The sequence below is a fragment of the Trichechus manatus genome, unplaced genomic scaffold (genome assembly GCF_000243295.1).
Source record: "Trichechus manatus latirostris isolate Lorelei unplaced genomic scaffold, TriManLat1.0 scaffold00147, whole genome shotgun sequence".
NCBI lineage: Eukaryota > Metazoa > Chordata > Mammalia > Sirenia > Trichechidae > Trichechus > Trichechus manatus.
Genome location: NW_004444083.1, coordinates 794388 through 819043, shown reverse-complemented (window position 1 = coordinate 819043; position 24656 = coordinate 794388). Strand labels below are relative to the sequence as shown.

Sequence of the window (24656 nt, the reverse complement as noted above, 5' to 3'; positions counted from 1 at the left end):
CAGAACCTCTGCTCTGTGCTTTCTGTCTAATTTAATCCTTACAATAACGCTATGAGACAAATACCCTTATTCTGCCATTTTACAGGTGAGGAAACTGAGGCAAAGAGTTTAAGACCACAAGGCTTGTAAGGGGGGGATTTGAACTTGCCAGCAATCCAAATCCAGAGCCTGTATTTGCTGAATTGAGAGTGAGCTCAGACTGGACACAGCAATACACAACATTCTATGGTGCTCAGCACCCGTTTAACAAAAAAACACGCATTTAAAAAAACAAGTTTCCCATTTATGCAAAAAAAAAAAAAAAAAGGTTTATGTGTATTTGTGTGCATGTATACACCAGAAGGCATGGAAAACATACCAAATTATTCCTCCTGAAATGGAGGTGAGAAGAAAATCAAATTGCTCACCCTTTCGTTATCTATGTATTTCTATATTGTTGGAATTTTTTAATGGGTATAGGGTCGCTGGTGGCACAGTGGTTAAGCGCTCAGCTGTGAACCGAAAGGTCAGTGGTTCCAACCCACCAGCCGCTCAACAGGAGAAAGCTGTGGCAGTCTGCTTCCGTAAAGATAACAGCCTGGGAAACCCTATGGGGCAGTTCTACTCTGTCCTATAGGGTTGCTATGAGTAGGAATCACCTCGATGGCAGTGGATTTGGTTTATGTATTATCTTATAATTTTACTAAAAAATTTTTAAAGCTCCAATGCTAGTTGAAAGGTAAGCTTGCTGCTGGTATAAAAATGAGGTGCCAAGATGGATGAATGGATCAGTCTCTCTCCAGCTCCCGCTCTTTTGGAGAGGAAGCTATATTCTATTCTGGGGAAGAAGGCATATAATGCTATGCCCACCCTTTCCGGAGACCTCAAGAAAAATAAGCATAAAGCAAAGAGTCACCGAATGGCATTTACTTAACTTGCTCTCCGCTCATTACTTAGCTCATATTGTACAAGGTACTGCCACACCCAATGGCTCATTATTTAGTCAATGAAATTATTCTTGCTGCAATTTTCCTTCAGTTCTTTTTCAATGTCTTAAGAAATAGGGATAAAAAAGAAGGAAAAGATGTGGAAGAAAGCAGAAACAGAACACGCCCCGTACTTATGTATCTGAGCCAGGTAAAGCATCTTAGAATGGGTGTTTTTTAATTCCTTTTTAGCTTCTGCCCTTCATACCCCATGCATCAACAAAATTCTGCTGGACATGTTTCTAAAGTGCCTTTCAGATCTTTGTCTTCCTTTTCTTCCTGCAGCCACCACCCCAATCCCACCACTTCCTTCCTGAGTCCCGGGGGATACAGCCCACCTCAGCCAGGTACTCCCTGGTCTCTCTGTCCTTTTGACTTTCATCATCCTGAACAAATCCAGGATGCATGATAATATAAAAGATCAAACTAATTTAACAACCAACTGGTAATTCTTCTGCACCTGGTGGCAATCTGCTCTGGAAAGATTACAGCCTAGAAAACCCTATGAGGCAGTTCTACTCTGTCACATGGGGTCACTATGAGTTGGAATCGATTCGACGGCACACAACGACAACAGTGGTTAATTTTATGTGTCAACTTGGCTAGGCTATAGTGCCCAGCTGTTTGGGCAAACACTAGTGTAAACGTTGCTATGAAGGTATTTTGTCCATATGATTAACATCTACAATCAGTTGACCCGAAGTAAAAGATATTACCCTCGATAACATAGGTGAACCTCATCCAATCAGTTGAAGGCCTTAGAGTAAAAATTGAGGTTTCTGGGAGCAGAAGGAATTCTGCCTCAAGTCTGTAATGTAAAAATCCTGCCTGAGTTTCCAGCCTGCTGGCCCGCCCTACAGATTTCAGACTTGTCAGATCCCACAATCACTTGAAACAATTTCCTTAAAATCAATAATCAATTAATCAATCTCTCTCCATATATATACACATATGTATATATGTGTGTACATATATATGTATCATGTATACATATACATGTGTATATGTGTATGTGTGTATGTGTATACACATAAGCATGCACACACACACACAAACACACACATATACGTAGGTTCTGTTTCTCCAGAGAACCCTGACTGATACAGGCCTCTTCTCCCGGAAGTCTCTGTCTATTTTCCCACTGATTCCCAGGTAGCATGGGCTCAAAAGGAGTAAAATGCAGACATGCCTTTTCTGCTTCAAAGTGTTTATCTGCAAAGCAAGCACTCACATATTTACAAGTTCCTGTGGGGCTGATCGGTGGGAAGTATGCAACAACAACAACAAAAAAAGGTTTTCAACTGTAATGGGAAATACAACCATGGTCAGTGTTCAAAGATGTCTGACAGTCAAAAAAAAAAAAAACTTCATTGGACATAAAGTAAGAACACTCAAGGATAATCTTTACTGGGTTTATAGGAAAAACTAATCAATCTACCCTGGATAATAAAATATAACTAATATATAACCACACAAATTACCACTTTTTCCAAATAAGGCTAAAAAGCAAATTCCAGGCTAAATACTTAAGTCCCTTAACCTTAAAGGGTTGATATGAGTTGGAATCAACTCGACGGTAGTGGGTTAACCTGAAAATCTTCAATAAGATAGATTCGATGAAAACACCCAAGATAATAAATAATTTCAATCTATTGGAGGTTTTCTGTCAATGATTCTATCCTTTGTTATTCCTATTTTTCAAAAGATAAGACATTCAGTCACTTGAGCAACCATTGAGAGCCTTCTGGCAGCACAAAGTTCGGACAAAAGCCAATCTTCAGAGAAACACGATTATATGACACAAGATGGTCTTTAAAGTCCCCAGTGAGCACTTTGACTCCTCACATTTCTTCGCTCTAAGCCTTGTTAATCCTTATAAAACAATATTTGTCACACTGCTCAGCTTGTGTATTAGAGCTGAGTAACTATGAGCCAGAAATCTTCAACACGGAGGAAGGCAGTGACGCAAATTGCTGCTGTGCCAAGGTCTCTTCCACTCAAACCCTCCTTTTCAGGGCCCACGCCCCCACCTTCCTAGACCCCTCCTCATCCCCAGGGGCTCTGGGCACTCATGCAATGCTGAGTCCTGGGCATTCTGTGTATTCTAACAGGAATACCTTCTTTCACCCTCTCCCCTACCCTGGTCTTCACCTGGCACATTATAACTCATCTGTGAAGTCCCAGCTCAAATGTCCTCTCTCTGGAAAGTTGAACCTGACTCTCCCCAGTCATAACTGGCTTCTTCTGCCATTGTGCATGGAAAGCATGCTGGGATTCCCATTGTTCTACAGTTCACTGTGTTAAATCCTAACTGATTTGTTCTCCTGTCTGATTCCCCTATGAATCCCTGAGGTCCTTTAGAAGTGAAGGCCATATCTTACCGTGTGGAAAAAATTATGGATATAAGACTAGAGTCCTGTCCTTTCAGGAGGGGCAACAGCCAGTGTGCTTTGGCTGACATACAGGTGGGATTGCCAGAGGAGTAAGACGCCATCCCAAATCTGCCCAAAAAACACCCTGTTTTGTCAGGGAAACTAGGTCTACACTTCAAACTAAGTCTGTGCTGTGACGCATGCATCACCCATTGGCAAAAGGTGTAGCACACACGATTATGAAACTTATGTTTAGTCTCAGGCAAAAATAAACTGCAATTCAGTCAAAACTAATAAAAATTCATACTTTTCATATTAAGGGATGGATAGGCAACGTTTCTGAAAAGATTTCCATTCCAACAGGGCTCTTTACAGAAGTTAATTTTAGAATTAAAGTCAGGAAAAATTCAGAGGAGTGTGCGAATTATAAATCTTTGTTGTCATCACAATTTAGTCGTAATTAATATCCTGAAAATTGAAAATCATCATTTTAGCTCCAGGAAAAATAAGCCAGGTAAAGAAAAAATTAACTTGAAATGTTATTTGTGGTTAATATTTGCTTTGAAACCTCATCTTATTTGATTCAAACTCACTCCCTCCATGGAAACTTCAGGTATTTCAACCCTCACCGAGCTCAAGCTTTTCTAAGTCATAACAGAAAGAGCAATTGATATGTCAAGCTCAGCCTCATGGTTCCATATGAAATGATCTCAGTCTTCTGCTTGAGTAATGGCCTGAAGAAGGAACGACCCTAACTTAGCCATCCTTGTATCCATCACAGAACTTGAGAGGGGCAGGCACAACACCCAGAAATTCTTGTTCACTGCTGAAGTAAAATCTAGGAAAGGAAATAATTTTAGTCAATGAAGAAAGAGCTCTCATCTTTTCAATTAGAAATTTCCATAGCCTTCCTTTTCTTCCTGCAGCCACCACCCCAATCCCACCACTTCCCTCCTAAGTCCTGGGGGATACAGCCCACCTCACCCAGGTACTCCCTGGTCTCTCTGTCCTTTTGACTTTCATCATCCTGAACAAATAAAAATAAACAATTAGACACAATGTGAGCATGTCTATAAACCAGTGACATCATTTCTGAGAACCTATGCCAAAGAAATAATCCAGAAAGTTGGAAAATTATATTAATAAAGTGTTCATTCCAGAATTCTTTGTAGTAGGACCACATCAGATACATCAACAAAGGAATGGATAAATATTCCCTCAGGAGACCATTACAGAGCCACTTAAAATAGAATGAATAAGACTTCCTAGAAATAGACAAACATAATTATAACGTTATAATATAATAAAATAATGTGAAGTATGAGAAAACAATACAAAAGGGTAGGTATACTCAATTATGACTGCAAAAACAGGATATTCAAAAAAGAAGGAAACAATACAAATTATTATTACTCTTGTGTTCTGTTATAAAACTGTGTTCAACTTTAAAATTTCTCTCTTTCCTAAATTTTCACTATTGTTGCTATGTTACTTTCATAATTAAAAATTTAAGTATTTTCTTTCTAACTTTGTCATCAAAATTTCCAAGATTTTTGTTGTTGTTGATGACGATTGTTAAATTTATTCTGCTGGGAAAAAAAAAAATCGACACAACCTGAGACTTTACCTTGACTTCTTTGACAATATGAGGTTATAAACATTACCCAAGAGTCTTCAACTAGCTTTGAACTAGTTTCGAAAGAAATATTAGCATTTCGATATGTCTGAGGGGAGGTTGCTCTGAATTCCCGCTTGTGTTTTGCTTTCTAACAATTTCATGATGCACAGTGGAAATTTGTATACTAGGAAAATGTTCAGGTTGGTTTCCTTTATTTAATAGACTGCTGAGTGGTAGTTTTAATTCAACTGAAGATAGCTATTGAGCACTTGCTTTGCTCAACCCACCATATTAAGAGATACAGAGAATTTTAAAAGAAATCTGTATAGTTACTGCCTTTCAGGAGATTATGATTTAGTGTAGGGGAGCGGAAAGTCTGAAGCCAGAGAGAAATGAATATAAGACTGAGCATATTTATCACAGGAAATAAAAAGAAAATACTGGGAGGGTCTAAGGAGGGAGAATTCACATCTGGTTGAGCACCAACATGTCAGTGAATACAGCCCTAGCACTGGATGGGGGAAAGAAAGGAGACAAGAAAGAAAAGCTGGGGACCAACAGCATTCATGGTGCCCAAGGATGAGAATTCGGATTGGGAAGAAGAGGGGGCTCAGGAGGGGCATTAATGGAGCTCTGGAAGCCAAAGTAGAAGAGTTTCAAGAAGGATGCAGTGGCGAATGCGGGTAAAGGGGCAGGAATGCTGAGTCAGAAGCAGAATGGGAAGAATTTGTGGATTTCACTGCAAAAATATTCAATTAGGTCATCACAGAAGTCACTTTTGGTGGAATAATGTGGACAAGGGCCAAAATGAAGAGTAAATTAAAGAATAAATATTGAGGAAGTACTATCTGTACCAACACTGTGTACCAACTTTCAGGAAGCTTGGTTGAAAAAGAAAGAAAGAAGAAAGGGAAGTAAGTAGAGGTGGATGCAAAGTCAAAGAAGGGTTTTTTACATTCATGTGCAATTTAATGAGGTAAGAACGTTGATGTTTTCTGTTTAGCTGCCCACTTGTCCAAGCACCATTTACTAAAAAAGAACTCCTTTCCCATTCATAGCAATTCCTCTTTTAGGATAAGACATTATTGTTATTGGCAATGGTTTCTGGGCCATTATTTAGTTTTAGTTATCTATCCGTGCACCCATAATATACTACTGTAATAATAACTGTAGCGTCATAATAAGTTTTAACATCTGGCAGGAGAAGTTCTCCCTCATTGAGCTTCTTTTTCAAAATGTTCTTAGCTATACTTGCCTGACTTCCTACTGTACTCATTCTTCTTAGGGGCATATTCATTTATTTAAGTTTATGTTTTAAACATAAAACAGCAAAAATCATCATTTAAGAAATTCATATGTAAAAGGAGAAATTAAATACCCAACACTCCCCGCAACATACCACCCATCCAAGTTCTAATCCCAGAAGTAAGCACTTAGTTAGAAATGGGTGCCCAACAACCTGCTATCTTCTCAAGTTTATGCAGACAAACTCTATGTAAATGTACATTTTTTGGGGGGAGGGGAAGACACTTCTAAAGAGAGAAAGAACATTCATCCTCCAAGAAAAGAAAGAAATAGGATCTTGTGATTTCTCTCCTCCCCTCACTCAATCTTCCTCTGAGTTGGAGAGCTTAGGAGAAGCAATTCAATAAGCAAGATTAACCCCTTCTGCCTCTCTTTTAATTACTTTCCATTGGGATGAGCTCTTTAATGCATTTGTATGCTTCTTATCCCCTCTACCCTCCACCTTTCCAGCTCATGGGTTTTGTTAAAATAATACAAAACTGTAATTCTAGTTTTTTAAAATTTTCCCTTAACAGCAAATGCAGTAGTATACCCTAGGGTGATCCTCCCCTACCCAATGAGTCACACCCTTGTGTAATCCCCCCCGATTGTGAGCTCATAACCAATAGAAAATGGCAAGGGTACAGAAATTTTACAGATGCAATTAAGGTCCCTAATCAGTTGATTTTTTGTCAATCAAAAAGGAGATTATCTTAGGTGGCTCTGACCTAATCAGGTGAGCCCTCTAAGAGGGTCCAGGCTTTCACTGAAGCTACAGATTTGAAGAAGCAGAGGCTCTTTCTCTTTTTTGCTGACTCTGAAGAAGCAAACATCCATTAATTCCATAGCCTCAAGGAAAGAAATTCTGTCAACAAACTCGGAGAGCTTAGAGTAGATCCTTCCCTAATCAAGGTTCCAGATGAGAACACAGCCCAGCCAACACCTTGATTTCAGCCTTATGAGGCCCTGAGCAAGCAACCCAGTTAGGCAGTGCTTAAACTTCTTACCTACAGACATTGTGAGATAATAAATATTGTTGTTGTAAGCCACTAAGTTTTTGTTAATTTGTTACATATTAATAGATAACTAACATAGTAAATATGCCTACTTCTTTTCAAGAGATCTTTCTTCACCATTAAATTACTAATCACAATCACATTAACAACATCCATTTAGGTTTAACTCTGCATTTGAAGAAGTCTACTCGACACCCTTCCTCCTGTTCCCCATGCCCCGCTATCTGGATATCTTTGTTCTTAGTTCCTATTTGGTGGAGGAAATACTTTTCAAAATAATTTTATTAGAGAGGGTACATACGGTGGTATGTTTTCTGCATCCTTAAATGTACAGAAATTTCTTTTTATCCTCAAATATAAATGATCCCTTAAATCACAGTTCTTTTTGCTTAAAAGACTGAAACACTGTTCCACTATTGTTTAGCACCCATTTGTGTTTTAAGTCACCTCATATGCACGTGAAAGCTGGGCAATAAATAAGGCAAACTGAAGAAGAATTGACACCTTTGAATTATGGTGTTGGTGAAGAATACTGATTATAACATGGCCTGTCAAAAGAATGAACAAATCTGTCTTGGAAGAAGTACAGCCAGAATACTCCTTAGAAGCAAGGATGGTGAGACTTTGTCTCACATACTTTGGACATGTTATCAGGACGGATCAGTCCCTAGAGAAGGACATCATGCTTGGTAAAGTAGAAGGTCAGCAAAAAAGAGGAAGATCCTCAAGGAGATGGATTGACAGAGTGGCTGCAACAATGCATTGAAGCATAACAACGATTGTGAGCATGGTGCAGGACCATGCAGTGTTTCGTTCTTTTGTACACAGGGTCGCTATGAGTCGGAACCTACTCGACAGCACCTAATAACAACAACATAGTAGACGAGCAGAACAATGCTAGGCTGATTTTCTTTCTTTGATACATAACCTTTACTCTCTGTGAAGGACACTGAAAATAAAATTTTCTCTATTCTTAGATTTGGAAATTTTACCAGGAAATCTCAAGTTGTGTATCATATCCTTCATTAATCCTCTGACACTCCTTGAGCCCATTCCATTTGAAAACTTAAGTCTTTCTTCAGCTCTCAAACTTATCCTGGTAATTAGTTGCTTCTTGTTTTATTCCACGTGCTCCTTCTTCTGGAGCACCACCCTTCAGACAGAAATTGGTCATTTGCTCTGTTTGCCACATTTCCCATCTTTTCACTCAGAGTGTCCATTTATTTCCTCTTATTCCTTACTCTATCCCCTTTTGATTTTCCAGATCAAATTCAATTCTGTGTAGTGTACATTACTTTTTTCCACTTCCTCTCTTGGATTTTTAGAGTTGTTGGTTATCGTTGTAATTTCATTTTTTTTTCCTAAATTTTATTTTCCCTTTTTGAGTTGATGGTATGAGCTCCCTGTACTGGCCAGGCTGGAGGATGGCAATCTCAGGTCGAGGCAGAGAACACTGGAGATTCTTCTCCAGTTCTGGATAAGCCAGCCAACTGGGACTTGTTTACTAAGGCATGGAATAGAAGTCTCCCTGTTTGGGGTTTTCAAATTCTCCAGGTATGAGCAAGACAGTCCATCCTCTCCCAGCCACACACAAGAGCAAAGACCAGCTCAAGCTCGATTCCCTTCAAAGCAGCCAGTATTCATGAGATCAGTAGACCCCTCTGCCTCACAGGATCACATGCAGCACACTCACAGCATGTACTTCCTAGCCAGAAACTGATTGGTCCTTTGGGCTCAGCTGGCCATTGATTCCTCAGTTCTTCCCTAAACCTCCATCCTCTGTCTCTGTTGTAAACAAAGGTTCATGGAACCTGTACCCTTTGCTTGAGAACCCAAAGCCGCAGATGTATTTGAGATGCCTTCCAAGGTCATCAACCTTCCTGAGTCACCCCAGCAGAGAGTCAGGAGGGATCAGGGATCTTGAATGTAGACTTGAGCTTCCATCTCCCTAGAATCTTCATTTTCTTAGAGTAAGAGTATATGAGCATATTTACAGGGTGAAGGAAAGAAGTAAGGAGAGAGAGTAAGCGGTGGAAGACGGGCAGAGAGGAAGGTAATTGGTGGAGTAATGTATCAAAAAGATAAAAAAAAAAAAAAAAACAGTTGCTGTCAAGATTCCAACTCTTGGCGACCCCATGTGTGATAGAGTAGATCTGTGCTCCATAGGGTTTCCAATGGCTGATTTTTTGGAAGTAGATCACCAAGCCTTTCTTCTAAGGCACCTCTGGGTGGACTGGAACCTCCAGCCTTTTAGTCAGCAGCTAAGCGCGTTAACCATTTACACCACCCAGGACTCCCTCAGAAGGATAGAAGGGGTGCAATTTAGAGCATGCACGGAAGGATCAACTTTTAGCAGGATGAGGAGAACATCACCAGCTAATATGAAAGAGAGTAAAGTTTTAGTGGTTGTTGTTGCAGATAAGCTTGTAGGGCAGGGGTCTCAAAGTCTGGTTCATTGGCCAGCACATTACCATCACCTGAAAAAGTACCAGAAATTCAAACTGTTGGGCCTCACCCCAGACCTACTGAATCAGAAAGTCTACCATGGGGCCCAGCCATCTATAACTCAACAAATCTACCAGCAGATTCTGAAGAACTCTCAAGTTTGAGAACCATTTCCATAGGATATGGAAAATTAGATTAATTTGAATATGCTCACAAATGTTAACCTCTCTTTTTTCTCATGAAATTGGGAGGTGAAGTCAGTTATGGTCAAAAGGTGAGTGGTTCAGTATGAGGCTTGGGGAAGGTGCAAAAATTCTGGAATATCCATTGACAAAAATGGAAGAAGGAGGTGACAAAGACTAGGACCTTTGAATTCAGTCTATGAATTTGTAGAGACAAGAGTGGGTCATCACACGTAATTGTATTTTTTATTTCTTAGTCATGATAGTGTGAGCAAAGGTTCAAAGACAGAAAAGTAAGGGACATATTCAGAATAGGCCTGATTAATGATTTTTTCATTTATAAATATGAAATTTACTTCATAAAATTATATCATAAACTAAACAATCTTGGAATTTTTGATGTTTGAGCACATTCGCCAGTACACCCAGTTCTCATTTATAGACATGGTTAGTGGTTAGGTTCCAAATACCAGGTTGCTATGCAAAAATCAGCATTATGCAAAAATGGAGAATGACCACATCAGATCACAAAATATTATGTGGGACATATATATCCCTCTGGACCCAAGAGGTGGAAAATGTAGGTGGGTGCTATATGTCCCACTGGTCATGAAAGAGTTACTGCCAGATGTACATCATTAATGTGCAAAATAGTTGGATACTAGATTTTTTACTATTGTCATACATGCAAAATGTTGGATATTGAGATAGTTGATAAGTAAGGAGTAGGTGTATTAATTCTGTCACTGAAGAATCTCAAAATCTCTGTAAACATGACTTTCTTACTTTCTACCCAGAGAAAATGAAGACCAGCCAGTTTAAGAGATTTAGTCAGGCTCAATAGGAAGCTACTGGTACAATTAGGATGCGTGACCTAGGTCTCCTGGGTCGTTGCTCCTTGTGATTCTTTCCAGAATTTAGCTGTCCCCCTTTTTCTCAATGCTCTGATAGACTTACAACTGGAAAGCCACGTGGATGAAGCCAGCACATACGCCCTTCTAGAAGTTGGGAGAGTCTGGCTGTAAATGGGCATCACGCTCGAGAGATGCATCAGATCTGCTGACCATAAAGCAGAGACTTGGCCCGACCTCAGCCCTTCCCTCCAGGGGCCTGAGCAAATCCATCAGTATGGCCAACAAACCCTTGAGGCTCGCCAACAAATCCCTAAATAAACGGATTATTCAAAGAGAAGTTAACGGTGCTTGTAACACAAGGTCATCAGGCAAATGGGACGTGTCTCGAGAATGGATGGTATCAGGACACGTAAGCAGTGATGGGAGCCAGAGGGTGAAGTGAAATGGCTATAAATGGAGCCCACAAAAGCATTAGAAAAAAATCTAAACCTAGCCCTGAAATTACAGCTTAGCAACAATGTGCTCGACACGGCTTCTGTCCAGAGGTGAGAGGGGAAGGCAGAGAGAGTTAGGAGCTGGTTGAATGTTCATGGGAAATCAGGGGCGGAGGGGAGGAGTGTGCTGTTGCAGAATGGGGTGAGCGGTTGGGATCTCATAACAATGTACGTTAAAAAAAAAAAAAATTCTGTATGGGAGACTAACTTGAAATGTAAACTTCATTTAATTACATGGAAAAAAAGAAAAACCCTATGTGCTCGACAGCTGATAAACAGGCTAGCCTGGCACAGGGCAGTCTGAGAGTGCCTGGGCTTAAAGTGAGGTCACACCGTCCATAAATCATGGTAGAGTCTAATGGGGAAGCAGAGTGAAAGGGCTTCGGGGACTATACTGGCAGGGTCCATGAGGGATAGCATTACCATCTGCCTCATAAGCATGTTGCAAGGATTAAATGAGTCAACTCATCTAAGGGCTTAGTGCAGGACTGGTCCATTATAAACACTCCATCAACACTGGCTATTTTTCCAGAGTGACACTGATACATGTCCACTCAAATGAGCTAACATTCCCCTCCCAGCTGACTCACTTAATGGGGATTAATTCATTTGCCAGTACATGAGAGGCCACCTGCATCCTCCCCCCATCAAAAAACACAGCACCATATCTGTGCATCACAAGCACCATCGAGCAGCATGCTTTCTTCTTCCATGATTTTCATAGTCACGTCCTCTGACCAATGTCGGGCAGCCCACTTAAGAATCATGTTTTACTGTCAGCTTTGTACACATTCCACAGAGAAGAGAATGTCCCATAGAAGAAGGAAAGGGCAGCAGAGATTTTTTTTTTTCTTTCAGTTTATCAGGAGGAAACCAGAGACTTACAAATTGCTCTATTCGACCCCATAAATCATCCCACCATCATCATTTGCTTTTTGTTCTAAACGACGTCATGCTCCAATGGGAGGCTGACGCATTTAGATGGAGGAATGGATGATGTCATCTAAAGCCACTCTAACACAAGGGGCTGAGTGGCCCTCACTCACCTTTGTAATCCGGCAGGCACATGCACTCATAGCCGTTCACAAGGTCCCTGCAGGGGGCAGCGTTCAGACAGGGGGCCGAGAGGCATTCATTATACTCCTCCTCACAGTAGAGGCCGTGGTAACCTGGGCAACGGAGAGAAAGGCCTGCTGTAAGATACGTCCCCTTCAAAACTCGCACTGGACTGGCCTGCCAGGAAGGCTGTTGTTGTTGTTAGTTGCCACTGAGTTGATTCCGACCTATGGTGACCCCATGGTGCAGAGTAGAAAACCGTAGGGATTTCAAGGTTGTGACCTTTTGGAAGCAGATTACCAGGCCTGTCTTCCAAGGCTCCCCTGGGTGGGTTTGAACTGCCAAGATTTGGGTAGTAGTAGAGCGCTTAGTCCAATGAATTGGAAAGTATGGCCCAGACAGACAGGGAAGTATAATTGAAATGTGTATTTTGGGGAAGGTTAAGAAGAAAGTAAGGGCCCTGGTGACACAGTGGTTAAAGCACTTGACTGTTAACTGTAAGGTCAGCAGTTCGAACCCACCAGTGGCTTCATGGGAGAAAGACGTGGCAGTCTGCTTCCATAAAGATTATAGCCTTGGAAACTCTATGGGACAGTTCTACTCTGTCCTATAGGGTCACTTGAGTCAAATTGACTCAGAAGGCAATGGATTAAGGGGTTAGCGGTAACGGTAACCAGGTGATCAGGTGGGTTACTGAGCGTGTCTGCTGTGGCCATAGGACATAGAAGACAGTGATGATGGTAGAGAACATGGCACGGGACTTAACAGTTCCTTTCAAGAATGTGGACCACACTTTTCTTCCACATCAATTAGAAATATATATTTAAACGTAATTTTATTAAAGAAGAATAGCATCAATGCACTTCTGTTGCTTTTCAAGCCAGAAAAGAAACTCAGCTCAGAGGGCTTAACTGAAATTCCCCATGAAAGGGTTTTTCAGTTTATTTTAAAATATGATTATCTAAACGATAGTATTTTGAATATACATATTTCTGAATTACTAAAGATATAAAAATAGTAATTAGGAAAAAGAAAACAATGATTTCTTAACAGAGACGCCTCTTGCTTTCCTAAAGAACAAGAAGACAACATTCCTTGCAATTCACTTACGAATGTTAAGCTGTTTTTAACTTTTAAAAACACATGTTACTGCCAATACACAGTGAAACCAGGCCATTTTTGTCTGGCCCTGTCCAAACAATGAGAAACATGTGAGTGTTTTCAAAACTCACCCTGCCTGGGTTAGTTCTGAGTTCAGATAAACAGAAAAAAATAAATCTTTTCCCAAGTGGAGACTAGAGCTACAAGCTTTTCTCCAGTCTGCCCTGCCTACAGCCAACCCTCAAACTCAGAAAGTACCATTAGCACATTGTAATGTATTGAACTACTTTGTCTCTTGTACCTATCCCAAAAGTAGGTTAAGCTCATATTTGCATTATTAACAGAGCATTTTTCAAGTATGTTGCCTTTCCAGTTGGTTTTTGAACTGCTTTCCAAATTTAGGCAGTAATAACACTCCTTTTAGTACCCTGGTGGTGCAATGCTTAAGTGCTCAGCTGCTAACTAAAAGGTCAGTGGTTGGAACCTACCCAGCAGCTCTGTGGGAGAAACACCTGGTGATCTACTTCCATAAAGATTACAGCCAAGAAAACCTCAGAGGATAGTTCTACTCTGTTACAAGGGATCGCCATGAGTCGGAATCAACAGATAGCACCTAACAACAATAATGGCCCCTTTGAGGAGATCTCAACCTAGCTGAGATGAATAGGATGACATGGTTTTCTCATTTTTTATCTTTCCTCTACAAGGAAAATATTAAACGACACAGGAAGCATCAAAAGAAGATGGAAGGAATACACAGAGTCACTGCACCAAAAAAAAACTTGGTTTATGTTCAACCATTTCAGGAGGTAGCATATGATCAGGAACCCATGGTACTGAAGGAAGAGGTCCAAGTTACACTGAAAGCACTGGCGAAAAACAAGGCTCCAGGAATTGAAGGAATACCAACTGAGATGTTTCAACAAACCGATGCAGCGCTGGAAGTGCTCACTTGTCCATGCCAAGAAATTTGCAAGACAGCTACCTGGTCAATCAACTGCAAGAGATTCATATTTATGCCTATTCCAAAGAAAGGTGATCCAACCGTATGTGGAAATTATCGAACAATATCATTAATATCACACACAAGTACAATTTTGCTGAAGATCATTCAGAAGTGGCTGCGGCCGTATATGGACAGGGAACTGCCAGAAATTCAAGCCAGATTCAGAAGAGGACTTGGAATGAGGGATATCATTGCTGATGTCAGATGGATCTTGGCTGAAAGCAGAGAATACCAGAGAGATGTTTACCTGTATTTTATTGAGTATGCAAAGGCATTCGGCTCTGTGGATCACAACAAATTATGGCTAACATTGTGAGGAATGGGAATTCCAGAACACTTAATTGTGCTCATGAGGAAACTGTACATAGATTGAGGCAGTTGTTCAAACAGAACAAGGGGTTACTGCGTGGTTTAAAGTCAGGAAAGGTGTATGTCAGGGTTGTACCCTTTCACTATACTTATTCAGTCTGTATGCTGAGCAAATAATCCAAGAAGCTGGACTATATGAAGGAGAACAGGGCATCAGGACTGGAGGAAGACTCGTTACCAACCTGTGACATGCAGATGACACAACCTTGCTTGCTGAAAGTGAACAGGACTTGAAGCACTTACTGATGAAGCTCAAAGACCACAGCCTTCAGTATGGATTACACCTCAACATAAAGAAAACAAAAATCTTCCCACTTGGACGAATAAGCAACATCATGATAAACAGAGAAAATACTGAAGTTGTCAAGGATTTCATTTTACTTGAATTCACAATCAACACCCATAGAAGCAGCAGTCAAGAAATCAAATGAGGCATTAAATCTGCTGCAAAATGCCTATTTAAAGTGTTAAAAAGTAAAGGTATCGCCTTGTAGATTAAGGTGCGCTGGACTCAAGCCATTTTGTTTTCAGTCACCTCATATGCATGCGAAAGCTGGACAATGAATAAGCAAGACTGGAGAAGAACTGATGCCTTTGCAGTGTGGTGTTGACAAGGAATACTGAATATACCATGGACTGCCAAAAGAATGAACAAATCTGTCTTGGAAGAATTACAGCCAGAATGCTCCTTAGAAGCAAGGACGACGAGACTATGTCTCACATACTTTGGACATGTTATCAGGAGGTATCAGTCCCTGGAGAAGGACATCACGCTTGGTAAAGTAGAGGGTCAGTGAAAAAGAGGAAGACCCTCAGTGAGTTGGATTGTCAAAGTGGCTGCAACAATGGGCTCAAGCATAACAACAATTGTGAGGATGGCCCAGGACCGGGCAATGTTTCGTTCTGTTGTACATAGGGTTGCTATGAGTCGGAAATGACTGGACAGCATGGATGGCACCTATAACAATTTTTGTAATTTGGGAGAAATATTTTCTGTTACCTCTTCATCCAATTATTTCACTCATTTAGAGCAGTGCTTCCCAACTGGCAGTGATTTTGCCCTCCAGGGGACATTTGGCAGTGTCTGGAGACATTTTTGGCCATCACAAGTGGGGACGAGGGTGTTACTGACATCTAGTGGGCAGAGACCAGGAATGAGGCTAAACACCCTACCATGCACAAGACAGCCTTCCCACCATAAAGAACCAGCCAGCTCAAAATGTGGACAGAGGCAAGGTCCAAAAGTTCTTACTCTAGGTCAGGGGTCAGCAAACTATGGCCCATAGGTCAAATCCATCCCACTGACCGTTCTTGTAAATAAAGTTGTATTGAAACACAGCCTAGCTGTGTTTGACTATGACTATAGTCTATGACTTACGTATTGTCTATGACTGCTTTCGCTCTATACTGACAGCATTGAGTAGTTGCAATGGAAACCTTTATGGCCTGCAATGCCTACAATATTTACTATCTGACACTTTACAGAAAAAGTTTGCTGACCCCTTGTCTTAGTCATCTAGTGCTGCTATAAAAGAAATACCACAAGTGGATGGCTTTAACAAAGCAAAATTTATTCTCTCACAGTTTACTGGAAGTCCAAATTCAGGATGCCAGCTCTAGGAGATGGCTTTCTCTCTGTCAGCTCTGGGGGAAGGTCCTTGTCATCAATCTTCCCCTAGTCTAGGAGCTTCTCAATGCAGGGACCCTGGGTCCAAAGGGCACGCTCTACTCCTGGTGCTTCTTTCTTGGTGGCAGGAGGTCCCTCTATTCTCTGCTTGCTTCTCTCTTTTATATCACAAAAGAAACTGACTCAAGATATGACTTAATCCTGTAGATTCTGTCCTACCTCATTAGCATAACTGCCTCTAATCCTGCCTCACCAACATCACAGAGAATTTACAACACCTAGGGTAAATACATCAGATAGCAAAATGGAGGACAACCACACAGTACTGGGAACCATGGCCTAGTTAAGAAGACCCACATGCTTGGGGGACACAATTCAATCCACAATGCCCCTGATATAGATTCAACAGAAGATTTCTCTTTCTACAAGAGTTAGGTGTCCTTTGGCTTCTTCTCCAAATCATAAGAACCATTTTATCATCCACGTGGGGCAATAAACAAAAAGAACATCTTTTCAGTCACTTTTGTTCTCCAAGCTTATCTTTAAAAAAAGAAATCAACTTGGAAGGAGAATGTATAATCCTAGAAGCATCTATGACCTCTAAATTGAGGTGTTATTTACAGAGACAAAAATCAAAAGCAAATTTCCTGAAATCATTCATTATTGTTTTTGTTTTTTTGAAAACAGCATCATTATCTTTTCCCACTAACAAATGAGGAAGTTATTTTACTGAGATAATTAAACTGGTGATGTTTTGCTCTCTTGGAAAAGAAAACAAGATAAAGGTTTCATATTCTAAAACTGTTTCTTCAGAGATGGTAACATTTAAGTGCCTTTATGGAAATGTCAAGGCACTCTTTACACCCGGTGCCAAAGAACTTAAATTGGACTGAGTGAATAAGAAGGCATTCCTTCCAAAAGAAAAGGTTTCTTTGAAATGAGGCTATTCTCCCCTGATGATAATTAATTCAGCCAAACAAATTAGCTCAAGGCAGTATGCCCAGGGTCTAAAAAAATGAGGCTAGTCCAAAGAATTTTTTAAAAATAAAAACATCAAAAGGGGGGGATGAGAGCAGCTCTTTCTAGCGTACTGATCTTTATCACTATTGCTCCAATCTTTGCATGATTTGCTCCTCAATATTCAGTTCCAAACACTTTGTTAGGAACTGATATAACATAACAACCAGCTGAATAGAGTCCCTGGGTGATGCAAATGGTTGAACGCTCAACTACTAGCTGAAAGATTGGCAGTTCAAACCCACCCAGAGGTGCCTTGGAAGATAGGCCTGGTGATCTGCTTCCAAAAGGTCACAGCCTTGAAAAGCCAATGGAGCACAGTTCTACTGGGACACATATGGGGTCTATATGAGTCAGAATCAGCAAGAACAAGCAACCAACCAAACGTGAGTAGCGAGAAAGAGCAGCTAAGATGGCTGCCATGTTTAGACTGAGTAAGTGGATGATGTTGCCAGTAACACAAATAGGTACAACCAAAGGGATAACAGTGTTTAGGGGAAGGGATGATCAGTTTTATTTTGGACATGTTTGAGTTAAGGTTCTCCAGGGGTGGCCCAGGTAGCAGTTGGAAAAATGAACTTGAATGTCATAGAAACAGCACTTTGGGAATTAGTTGCTTGGAAGTGAAGTTGACTTTCTCATCAAAGAAGAGCATGGAGTCAGCTCAAATGTGTTTTGCAATTTCTAGAGCAACCACTAGAAAAAAAATTTAAACACATATAACTGATATGCTTAGAGAAGAGAGAAAATGGAATCATATAAAATGTTCATTTAAAACCAGCGGAGGCAGAAAAACAGCAGAAGACAAAGAAATAAAGAAGAAGGCAACAAATAGGAAATAGTTACAAACATGGTAGATACCCCAACTGTATCAATAATCACTTTAAATGCCAATGATCTGGAGCCCAGGTGGCACAGTGGTTAAGAGTTCGGCTGCTAACCAAAAGGTTGGCAGTTCGAATCCACCAGTCACTCCTTGGAAACCCTAAGGGGCAGTTCTACTCTGTCCTATAGGGTTGCTATGAGTCAGAATCAACTCAAAGGCAAAGGGTTTGGTTTTTTGCATGAATGCAAATGGTCTAGATACATCATTTCAGACAGAGACTATCAAAGTGGACAATAAAACAAGACCCAACTATATGTTTTCTACAAGAAACCCTCTTTAAATATAACAAAGACCATGAAGAGGAAAAAAGAAGGGGACCAAGGTCAGATCCACATGGATGTGCAGGCAGAGAACAAGGAGTCAGATCAGGAAATGAGGCAGAGATTGGGGAAGGAGAAGAGGAAAGCCCAAGGAGTTCAGTGTTATGGTGCCAGGAGAGGAAATGAAGTCAAGAAGCGGAGGTTAACCGTGCCAAGGGCACTAAAGAGAGAAAATGACAACTCAGTAGGAAGACTAGAAGGTCACTGGAGATCCTTAAAACCATGGCCCCCTAGAGGGTGTTTTGGAAATTGAGGGAAGGGACATTTTTGCTTTTCATAATGACTGGAACGTTCTACTGGAATTTAGTGGGTGAGGGCCCAAGATATTAAACAACTTACAGTACCCAGGATACTCCTGCACAACAAAGTATAGCCCTACATCGTTCACAACTTCGAACTGCCCTAGTGGGCAGTCATGTGGGTGAAAAACCTGTTTATAACTCTCCAAGTCTAGAACTCACTGCTTTACATCTTATATTAGTCAGAGTTGACCCATAACACTAACCGTCACACAGATTAAGCACTGTTTTAAGACACACTGAGTTTTCCTGGAATGTAACTACTGGGTAAACCAAGAGAAGATTGTATCAAGAGTTGTTCACCATTTTGGAAAATCACAAGAGCAACAGCTCTCAGAGAATTTAAGTCACCAGTAAAGCACAGCTATACCAGTAAAAGAAGCATTGGTTGTTCTATGGTAGAATTCTCACCTTCCATGTGGAAGACCTGGGTTTGATTCCTGGCCAATGCACCTCTTGCAAAGCCACTGCCATCTGTCAGTGGTGGCTTTACTGTTGCCAAGATGCTGGACAGGTTTCCAGACTAATATGGACTAGGAAGAAAGTCCTCATGACCTACTCCTGAAAATGAGCTAATGAAAATCCTACAGATCATAATGGTCTGGTCCACAACCAATCATGCATGGGGATGGTGCAGGACCGGCAGTGCTCTGTTCCGTTGTGCATGGGGTTGCCATGAGTCAGTGCTCACTCAATGGCAACTAACAATAACAACATATCAGTAAAAAGCTGAACCAAAACAGAAAATAGAATAGATTCAAACAGAATCCTGACAACGCTATCTAAAGTAGCTCTCCAGCCAGTTACTCATCACAACACTCAACTGACTCCTTCACAGCACTTATAACTGTTTGAAACAACATTTTTAACTTAGTTCTTTACTTGCTGATCATTCCTCTTCCATTCCTAGAATATAAGCTTCATAAAGGTAGAGACTGTGTCTGCAGTGTTCACTGCATTCATTCATTCAACAAATAATTAAGATGTGCCCATGATGTTCCAGGAGCCCTGGTGGCGCAGTGGTTAAGATCTCAGCTGCTAACCAAAAGGCTGGCAGCTTGAATCCACCAGCTGCTCCTCGGAAATGCTATGGGGCAGTTCTACTCTGTTCTATTGGGTCACTATGAGTCAGAATCGACTCGATGGCAACAGGTTTTGGTTTATGATGTTCTAGGAGCTTCCAGGTCCTACAGGTACAAAGCTGAATGGCAGGGTCTCCAACCACAAGGAGTGCACAGTCTAGCTGCAACTTCTTTGTGTCAGGGGCTGTGTTTAACTTGTTTAATCCTCATGACAACCCAAACTGATGGGCATTACTAGTCCCAACTTAGAGAGGTGGCATTAAGAGTCACAGAGGTGAGGAAACTTGGCCAAGGTCACACAGTCAATCCTGTGTGTTCTTTCTACTTTTCTATGTTGTCACGGAGACACATCGCCTAGAATCAGGTTTCTTACTCTTGGCACAACTGACATTTTGGATGGGACAATTCTTTGTAGCAGAGGGCTATGCTGTGTATCGGAGAATGCTGAGTAGCATCTCTGGCCTCAACCCACTAAATGCCTCAATACCAGTAGCACCCCCTCCAGCTGGGAAAACCAAAAATGTCTTCAGACATTGCACCATGTCCCCATGAGGGCAAACGGCCCCATTGTCTGTTTAGAATCACTGTCCTAGATTGTTCACATGAGAGTGACTTGAGGAGATTGGAGGATGTGCAGGTTTGAAATTGTCATTGTGAAAAGTGACAGTTAATTTATCAGAGAAAAAGGATGTGATTATGGCTACTAACCAAAAGGTTGGCAGTTCACCACCAGCTGCTCCTCGGAAACCCTATGGGGGAGTTCTACTCTGTCCTATAGGGTCGCTACAAGTTGGAATCAACTTGACAACAGTGGGTTTAGTTTTCGGTACCACAGGGCCAACAGGAGCCCTGGTGGTGGAGTGGTTAAGGGCTCTGCTGCTAACCAAAGCGTCGGCAGTTTGAACCCACCAGCCACTTCTCAGGGGAAAGATGTGGCAGTCGGCTTCCATAAGGATTTACAGTCTTGGAAACCCTATAGGGCAGTTCTACTCTGCCCTACAGGGTCTCTATGAGTCATAATTGACCTGACAGCAGTGGGTTTGATTTTTTTTTTTTTTAACAGGGGGCCCATCTGTAATTACAGGTTTGAGATAAGACCAGTCTATAAAATAACTATCTCCCGCAGTGGGACCCACAAAAGAAGAAAGACACTGCATTTGTCTGGGACTGGGGATGTGCCAGACCAATGGGATAAAGAGAGAAAGAGGGGAGAGAAAGAGGGAGATCCCACCTGCTGATCTGTGAGCTACTGAGAGCGCTACTCAGCCTTCTGCCATTAGCTCTACGGGGCTCCTGTGTCCTCACAGAAAGGCCCCCTTTAACAAGCTAGCTGTTGGAGCTGGTTCCTAGATAGCACTATCCCTACTTTTCAGGTGAGAAGACCACGGTCTTCTCAAGAATAACTGACAGGAATAACTGCCTCACCAAAGGCGCTAGTTGAGCCAAGACTCTTACCCAGCAGGATCTAAGACATTCTAGAACACAGCACCTTGCTCCCTCCAGGTTTTGACAGGCACTTGACTTTTGTTTTCCCCAATGAACAGCACAGCCCTAAGCTGTTCTCCGTTTTCTCTCTCAAGACCGTCTCAAGACAACTCATCCAGATATTAACATCCACAGAAGATAGGTTCTGGCCCACAATGTGTTTACTCCCAAGCTTTTGCCATCCCCTCCCGCAAAACATCGCACTGAAAAATCCAAAACTGTGAGACTTGTGGATGCAACCAGATGGCCTTCACACTTTGTGTAACAAATTCCAGCAATTCATCGTTCGTGTGATCTCTGGAGGGTTACTTGTGCTTCCTGCCATCTCAGAGAAGGAGGCTAAGGTCATGCCTGACTGGACCTTCAAAAAACAATGGTGACCCAAGAAGACATGGCCCCTGACTCTCTGTCAACCCAGACTAAGACCATTCCCAAGGCCAACTCTTCAGACAAAGATTAGACTGGTCTATGGGACATAAAATGATACTCGTAGAGAGTGTGCTTCTTAGCTCAAGTAGATACATGAGACTAAATAGGCAGCTCCTGTCCGGAGGCGAGATGAGAAGGCAGAGAGGGTCAGGAGTTGGTTGAATGGACACGGGATATCCAGAGTGGAAAGGAGGAATTTGCTGTCACAGTATAGGAAGAGCAACTAGGGTCACACAACAATGTATATATAAATTTTTGTATGAGAGACTAACTTGAATTGTAAACTTTCACTTAAAGTACAATAAAAAAAAAGAAAAAAAATGGCAAATGTGTTCAGGACACTGGAAGGGTGAGGCCTCGTTGCTCACGCTCCTCCTGGAGGCCAAATTCAAAACGAGAGGGAATTTGAAGTTGTTTTTTTTGAGATCAGGTTGAAGTAAGAGTGCACAAGCTGTTCCTCTGAAGGCGTGTTGCAACTCAAAGGATTTTTCCCCTCTTTTCAGAATGAGTGGATGAAATGTGAAAACCCGTGACTCCCTGATTCAAGTCTAGGCCAGTTTGCCGAGAGCAAATATTCCAAACACCTCACCCATGGCAGTTGAGGATTTGGGCAGAGAGAAAATAATCCTATTATATTAATACAGTTTTCTGTGAGCTTTCAAATTCTGGCTGACTCACTGGTCATCAGAGACCTCCTTAGCACCGTAAAATGCCAGAGGTGGATTTCTTTTCCTGTGCTGTGAGCTTATTTCCAGGGAAACTGTGTGTGTGTGTGCGTGTGTGTGTGTGCGCGCGCGCGTGTGTGTGTCTCTCTCCCCCAGTCCCTGTTCTGGTAGACTCACAATAGGGATCATTTTAAGAACAGCAAAAAATGTAGGCAAGGGTCCCTGCTCACAGCAACTCAATCAAGCACTAGATGCTCTATTCTAGACCTGATGTTAATACCTGCACAGACTTCAGAGAGTAATTCTGTTCCTGTTACACACACCCATGAAGGCAAGACAGTATTTGTGAACATGGTGAAAGCTGTGTAAGTAAATCCAGAACATTAGCTGGTTGTGGAGGGCAGTGGTTGCTGACGTTGCTTCCTTCTTTTATGGCCTAATTTCTTATCCTTTCATTGCTGCAGGTACCTGGGCCAGGAGAGAAAGTCCATGTGAAAAGCCCCAAGTGAGTCAGCGTTTCCACTTGCTGTGGTTCCTATAAATATTAAATCGAAAGAAGGACTGGAGACAGAAACTAAAGTTTTAGACTCTAAAACTTCACTATGATTTGAATGTTCTATCTTCCACCTCCCTCCCCAGGCTTCCATTGGGATGGATGAGGAATCTCAGCCTAACTGTTCATGCAGTGAATTGACACTCTATCACTGCCAAAGACCTGCTGTCTTTAGTAGCCATGTAGTGAAGGTTGGCTGTTCCCTTTGTCTCATGTTTGCCTCCGCCATCATTCTTTAATTTAACAAATACTTATTAAATGCCTACTATGCTCTGGTGGTTAAGAACTCGGCTGCTAACCAAAAGGTCGGCAGTTCGACTCCACCAGCCGCTCCTTGGAAGCCCTATGGGACAGTTCTATTCTGTCTTAAAGGGTCACAATGAGTCAGATTGACTCGACAGCCATGGTTTTTATGCTCTGGTGGCACAGTGGTTAACAGATCTGCTGCTAACCAAAAGGTCAGCAGTTCGAATCCACCAGTCGCTCCTTGGAAACCCTATGGGGGCAATTTTATTCTGTCATATAGGTTTGCTATGAGTCGGAATCGACTCAATGGCAATGGGATGTGTCAGGCACTGTGCTAATCAATGGGGTTATAGAGGTGTCTGAAAACTGACATAGTCCCCCTATGGGAGGCACTTATGAGGAGAAAGATATAAATCATCCAAATAAATGTAACATCATAACTGGGGTGAGTGTAACAAATAAGAATGAAGGGTTTGGTGAAATGAGTTCCTTCGTGTGGCCTCTGCCTTGGTTCTTTAGAAAAACAGCTTGAGAAATCTTTCCCCTAAGCCCTGAATTGTTACTTTTGTCCTAGTTTTTCACCCCAGAGGGTTTGTTACTTTTGTCCAGGTTGATTGACATTTCTTGGGTAAGCTGTAAACAACTTGATCGTTTGATACTTTTTGTCTGACCCTGGGCTACAGCCTGCCCTGTGATAGGTCTATTTTACGCACCTTGCAGGAATTGGTCAATATACTTAAGCAAATAGAATGACTATAGCCTACTATGCAAATGAAGTGACTGTGGCCCACTGAGAGGGGACCGGTCAGTTCATGGTCCTGCTGGGAGGGCCATGCCTTGAAATTGACAAGGAGTTTGCTTATATATGCAGCCAACCACACAGAGGTTTCAGAAAGAATAAAAAAGCAGAAAGGACAAGAGGCAAGAAGAGAGACAGGAGGCAAGAAACTTCCTAAAAGAGCTGTAACACTGGTCAAGGGCTGTAACACTAAAAACAGCAAGAGGCCTGGAAAGGGCCCTGTGGCCGTCAGTGGTGACAGCAGAAACCCGCCCCTAAGAATGCAGCTTAAGAGAGCTGAACGGAACTGCTGCACTGACTATAAGCTGGGTCAGTTAGCAAGGGGAGGCCGGAGGCAGAAGGGCTCATCCTGAGGGGACTGAGCGGAGGTCTGTCCTTAGAGGGGTGAGAGGAAGCCTGTCCTGAGGGGGCTGACAGAAAGCCTGTCCTGAGGGGGGTAAGAGGAGGCTTGTCCTTAGGGGGCTGAGAAGAAGCCTGTCCTGAGGG

General features: G+C 41.8%; 1 protein-coding gene across 1 annotated transcript in view; it reads right to left on the bottom strand.

Annotated features, from left to right (window-relative positions):
- DNER (delta/notch like EGF repeat containing) overlaps positions 1-24656 on the bottom strand; it is a 202234-nt gene that overhangs the window by 37574 nt on the left and 140004 nt on the right. The window contains 1 exon segment of the mRNA XM_023740087.1: positions 12277-12399. Within this exon segment, the coding sequence (XP_023595855.1) occupies positions 12277-12399 (123 nt within the window).